The 6,286-nt window shown below is 41.8% G+C and overlaps 1 protein-coding gene across 1 annotated transcript; it reads right to left on the bottom strand.

Annotated features, from left to right (window-relative positions):
• Positions 1 to 1,722: 1,722 nt before the first annotated feature.
• On the bottom strand, positions 1,723 to 6,278 carry DRG1 (developmentally regulated GTP binding protein 1). Its single transcript, XM_010023764.1, has 8 exons — positions 6,092 to 6,278; positions 5,251 to 5,426; positions 4,781 to 4,850; positions 4,051 to 4,220; positions 3,179 to 3,309; positions 2,832 to 2,999; positions 2,292 to 2,414; positions 1,723 to 1,835 (listed from the first exon to the last, which is right to left on the bottom strand). The coding sequence occupies exons 1-8, from the start codon at positions 6,213 to 6,215 to the stop codon at positions 1,736 to 1,738; spliced, it is 1,062 nt and encodes a 353-aa protein (XP_010022066.1). The 5' UTR covers positions 6,216 to 6,278; the 3' UTR covers positions 1,723 to 1,735.
• Between the last annotated feature and the right edge of the window lie 8 nt (positions 6,279 to 6,286).

Below are 6,286 nucleotides of genomic sequence, written 5' to 3'. Positions count from 1 at the left end.
AGGGAACAGAGTCCCAAGAACTGTCCTCAGTCTAGTGTGCATCTACTGATGCAATTACTGTGAAACTTGCCTTGGAGTCTTGTTCAGCAGCTTGAAAGGGAGAGGATGGGGTAGTTTTGTGATCTTACTGTGTATATTTGGTTTTAAAATACTATGTTCCTTTTTTAAGCCTGTTTCACTTTCCTGAACAGTTAGATGTTCTCTTCCATCCTTCTACTGCATGGCTCCTCACGTCACTGTCTCACTTGTGTTGAGTCTAGTCCTGCTGTCATGTCCTCTCTCTAGCGTAGGCCAGTGTGCTCTTTTAAAGGTGCAAGCAAACCCAGTTCTCACAGACTTGCTCTTTCTTAGGTCTCACTGAATGCAAAACCAGCAGCAGGGGGGGAAAAAATTAAAATCACTTGCCTGTATTATACCAATTGCCAGCATGCTGTGGTGGGTTTGTTTCAGTCTGGCAGAGACAATGTTGTACAGAAATAGCAAGCTGAAATCTCCAATGTGGAATCTCCTTGGGGGTCACCTATATACTCCTAGTGGTTGTTCCTAAAACAATCTGTGTAAAACATGCAATCACCAGCTTGTCCTTGTAAGATTGTTTTCATACTTTTTTAACTTGACACTTTCCCAGTAACATTCTGTAAATAAAGTTGATTCTACCAGCTGTCTATATCTACTGCTTTTGAACTAAACTCTTGTCACTGTATTGATTGATTTTTAGCATTGTTTGAGCTGAATCTGCAGAGAATTTCCATGGGGGGAGAGAAATAACCCTGAAGAAGGTAGCTGGGCCTCACTGAAGCCATACAGTGGGATTGCTGCATTTAACTGGTTTTGTACAGCCATTGTTAAGTGCAAGGAATGAGATTCCAGTGTACTACAGGAACTCCTAAACCTTCTAAGCCTTAAAGAAAGGGTGAATGAGGTTCGCTGTTCAGAGTCAAGGCTGATAACCCAGCACATCTGCCATAGCTCAGCCAACTTAATGCAGGAATCTACTTCTAAGATTAGAAAAAATGTTAGGGAAAAAATGCTTAAAGTAGAATCAAGGCTGAATAACAACCATTATTGTAAGCTTTAGTGATTTATCACCTATTCAAGCACTGTACTTTCTTCAATAGCTGTAGTAACATGAGAGGGAGCATTTTTGACACATTTAATGCTCCCTGATTCCTTTTTTTGTAGGAGAGCAAATACTGAAGGCCAAGGCATTTGATAGAAGCACATACTTAACTTGATAGAAATTAATAAAGCAATATAACCCCTGCTTTTAGAGCGGTCTGCTCCTCTTGTGCAAGTTTATGCAAGCAGGAAATCCTGAGAAAACTCAAAACCAGGAGTTTACTTCCACTAGCATAAACAACTGAAAAAAGTGACTGCTTGTGAGCAGAACCTACCCCCTTTTCCACAACCACAGGGCTATTAATAGCCTTTGAACTATTCAAACAGGAACATTTCAGATTATGGTAGCTAGAACTCTATGTCCTCTAGGATGGTTTCATAAGATATGGTTCTCCACCCTCTGCTTTTCATGTTTTGTTCTAATTTAGAACAAAATAATTCCTGTCATGTGAATGTGAACACTTGAACGCTAATTCTACCATGCAATAAGGTAAAAAATAATAATAAAAACCCAATACCCATTTGTTACAGGTTTTCACAGAATCAGCCTGTTCTTTGCCACTTACTTACAACTAAAGACAAATTTCAGGCACAGCAGCAAACTGTGAGAATGACTTTATTTCTTCACGATCTGAATAACATCTTCATCTTCCAGAGTATGGTCTTTACCAACTTTCTGAGGGTTGTGTTTAACAGATGAACCCCAGACCAGTGCACTGAAAGGAGAAGAAAAAAATAAATCAAGTTTAAAAGGCTTAGAAGTGTAACATGCCAACAATGGAACAGCAGCTATTTCTGTCACAAAGCTAATACAGAAAGCAATGCTTAAGAGCTATTTTTATTCTCCTGCAAGTACCTGGATGAGTGGGCTGTGTGAACCAGAGTACCAGCAGATCAAAACAAACCATGAAGTCATCCAAAGTACTTGTGTATACAGGACAATGGCCTGGAATGCTGCCTTCAAATATTTCTTCCCCACAGAGGAAATTTATCCAGGAAAGAGCATAGGAACATCAAATATAGTAATTTGTCACGGGCAGATCAATTCCATCAGCATTAAAAAAAATAAGATAACCCTTCTTCCCTTCTAGTTTACAAGAGAATTAAAGAACAGACCAGGAGGTAGATTATTTTCTATTCTCTATAAATTATTATTTTACAATACTACTTACTATTTAAAGTCTTTGATGAGATTTTTGTGGATCTTCATGCAGAAATCCTCCACTGTGGTCTTGCAGTAAGGTAGTACCACAGGAGAGGTATAGTCTGGGAGCTGCCCTTTAGGTTTGGTGTAGCTGTAATGCAGATGGAACAGTCAGTCAATGGCAAAACCTCCTCTTCTCTTTCAACCCATCATGAAACCTCATAGATCACTTGCGCTGTCATCCTTCTGCCAAGTTCCACTGTTTCAGTGGTGACAATAGATACACCGTGAAGTGTTTGGTGTTTCCAAGCTGAAATTGAATCTGGCTAACCAATGTCTGCAGCAGGTTCTCCCTTGTAATTGCAAAGGTTTCTCACTAGTGAGCTTAAAAGATGATGAAACTGGAATAATTGATGGAAAAACCATCTAGATTATTATAGCTCCAACTCGGGATTTTTTTTTTTTTTCTGGGAAAAGCTCAACTGACAAAGCTGCAGCCCAGATACCTAAACATTCTAAATCCCTTTTTACAATAGATTTTACACAGAAGATAGCAACTGGGACTCACATTCGTACTAGCTTTAAGTAGTCCCAAATTTTCTCCAGCAGATCATCAAAGTTCCAGCGGTGATGAGCAGATATTGGTACACAGTGGGGTACTTTGTAAATAATATCTAGCTCCTCAATGGAAATTTGGTCAATTTTATTTAGGACATAAATGCATGGGATGTAAACCCTGCAAAGAGAAAGAAAACACTGTTACAGCAGCCTAGCAGCATCATCTGTCTTCATCAGAAAGATCTCCCTATGCTGATACCACATTGCTAGCTTAGCTTCTGTGGGAAGCACACCTAAGAGAGAACTCTTTGCAATAGAAACTGCAGGTTAGAAACAAAGCCAGGAGCCCAACAGTACCTGTTTCCTTCAACAACATCAATGAGGTCATCAGCAGTGGCGTCGCTGCGCAGTGTGACATCAGCATTGTGAATTTTGTACTCTGCTAAGATGCTCTTCACTGTTTCAGTATCCAGCTCACTCTGAGGACACTGAACGTAGAGAATAGTGTTAAGGAATTGAGTTTATAGTCAATTCAACATCACAATGAATAATGCTACCACCTAGCAATCACTGCAGGTAGATGACTAGAAATAGCAGCAGAACTGTAAGTTCCTGAACTTGACCACGATTTGACTACAGTTAGCCCCAGGAGAGGGGGAAAAAAAAAGATTTAAATCCTAACAACATTAATAGCCACTGACAGCTGCAGTCAGACAATTCAGAAGCAGTGTTTCCTGTCAACCTAGGACCAATTGCAATACAAACCCATGCATCTACCAGTTCAGTGCTCAGACAACTACATGTTAAGTGCTTAGATCCCAGGTAAGAGTTCTGATTTTTGGTATCTCTGGATTTCTACGCTTTTAAAGATTTGGTGGTAAATATGAAATGAGGAGCTGTCCAGGTTGCAAGGCCAGAACTCCAAGCAGTCCTCTCCAGAACAATGCCGTAGCCACCAAGTGAAAGGCAGGTTTTGTAAACTCCCCTCTGGGCCTCCGAGCTTGTAATTGCTGGAAGGCAACCAAGCCTCTGATTTGGGGCAGAGGAGGTGCTCAGGCTCCTGGGATAGGTATGGATGGACGCCAGGAAAAGTTAACTGACTGCAGCACAGCCCAGCTTCTCAAGAAGCCATACCACAGGAACAGTCCCAGGCACACCATTAAGTGTAAATGCCTCTTTCTTCAAGCAGTTTTTCTATTGTTATTACTTAAAGAAAACTTCCAACTTACTGTGGCTGTAAGGTTAATGCCTCCTTTATCCTTTTTTTTAAAGCCAATATTGGGGGGCTTACTATTCAGACGAATTCCAAATCCCTCCAGTTCATTCTCAATGATTTTCTTGTGACCAAGGGGTTTTAGCACATCCAAAACAATCAGAATGAGATTACAGGTTCGAGCAACTGAGAATCAGAATAAGAAAGTAATCCCTCAAAAAAAGTAACACAAGCAATCTGAGACAAAACACAAAATATGGCTTAGTGACATACATTAGAGCCCTGAAGGCTCATTCATGGCATGCTTTTAAATTCCACTATAAGACTGAAGTTTGTAGTGCTGACCAAGCACCACTAATAGACAGATCCTTACATGTTATAAGAATCACAGAGGCTGAAAAAATCTTCCATCCTGTCTACATTCAGACCCCAGATTGATGACAATAAGCTAGGTAAAGAAATTAAGACACGAGTCTTGTTTAACATGGGATCACGTCTGCCTTCAAAATTGGTAATGTACTTTCACTGCAGCGTCAATGCAGAGCAAGAACTCAGCAAATGCATAAAGCCAGAACTGAACACAGCACAAAATGAAAACTAAACTACTGCTTTACAGCAGGCTGTTCAATTCCAGCATACAATTCAAGTTTTTGGAAGACATCAGAACTGGTGATTCAACCTTTCATTCTCATAGAGTGTTCTAGCTGAACCAGTGACAGAATGCTGTCTGCAGCTCTCATACTCACCTGCAATGACTTGCCGCCCTCTGCCTTTACCATCCTTGGCACCTTCAATAATTCCTGGGAGATCAAGTAGCTATTTGTTCAGAAGGAGGAAAGTAACTCGTGAGAAAAATACTTTTCTTCATGGAGAAAATAAAGCGTACTTTTACCTTCCTTCTAATCCAGCTACTGCAAATCGCAATAGAATACAGCAAGACTGTTTTCTATATATTGTATTATTCTACGTACCCTGTTGGTACAGTGGAATAGATCATCTCATAGAAAATATGAGAACTACCACCAGAACTTCTCCCCAGAGCAAAGTGAGAAGCAGGGTAAATTAGTTTTCCTCATGAAAACATTTCCAGGGTATTCTCAAGCTCTTCTAAATGTCACTTCTAACCTGCTAATGTCAGACTAGACCTTTCAGCCATTAACACCACTGCATCCAATATACACACCATCTTATCCCCACAGACATGAAAAGATCTCACCTGTATCTTTGCTCCTTTGTATCTAATGACTCCAGGCACAGTAGTTAGCGTAGTGAATTCATATGCTGCCACTTCAGAGTATACACCAGCCAGATTACTTAGAAGAGTAGATTTCCCTACTGATGGAAAACCCACAAACCCAATTCGGGCATCACCTGTCTTTGCAACATCAAAACCTGCAAATAAGGACCAAAAATAGTCATTTAAAGATCAATATTTTCTAAATTCTAAGGTTCTGGACAGCAGTCCTGCTATTACTTTCACTATTGCCTGAGTGAAAGCCAGTAAGCTTCCCCCCAAAGAGCATGATAGAGTGAAACAGATAGTTCACTATCTATATTGCCTTGCACAACCTTGTCTGTATAACACTCCAAGGCATGGACCTGTCTAGAAAGGACAGGCTGCAAGGCTTCCCAGTGGGCTACACCTGATTTCAGCGTAGGTGGCACTTAAAGCACTGCAGCTTAGACAATTCACACCTTTATATATAAAAAACCAGGTGGCTACTGCAAAATCATCTTTCTGTAAAATCCCCTCAAACTTCTGCAAATTCAAGATTTTATCACACAAAATGCAGAAGCCCTTTCATTCACACTTCAACAAGGGTTCCACCTCAAAACCCTAGAAAAAGCCACAAAGCACGGCTAAGCTCCTGTACCAGGAAGGACCAGAGCGAGAGAAAGCTGCTCTAATTTATTCTGCAGACAATGTGATACGATTCAAGCGGATAAGAGCCACCCCCGTTACATCCATCACACACCCCGCACTCCGGCAGTAAGAAGCTGCCACTTCAGCAGAGGCCGTCGAGACGGCCGGAGGCCTTCTCGCAAGAACAACGCACCTTCCCCGGGGCCGCCGCCGCCGCCTCCCTTGGGGGTGATGAGCTCCCGGCGCAGCTTGGCCAAGCGGGCCTTCAGCAGCCCCAGGTGGTGAGCAGTGGCCTTGTTCTTCTGCGTCCGGGCCATCTGCAAGATCACGGAACCGAGGACTCGACACTGGGAGAGGCTCTGCCGGGCCGCACCCCCACCTCCCGGTG

Source organism: Nestor notabilis, unplaced genomic scaffold (assembly GCF_000696875.1).
Source record: "Nestor notabilis isolate BGI_N333 unplaced genomic scaffold, ASM69687v1 scaffold27861, whole genome shotgun sequence".
Lineage (NCBI taxonomy): Eukaryota > Metazoa > Chordata > Aves > Psittaciformes > Psittacidae > Nestor > Nestor notabilis.
Note: the sequence above shows the minus strand (reverse complement) of the source record. Positions and strands in the feature narration are given on the sequence as shown.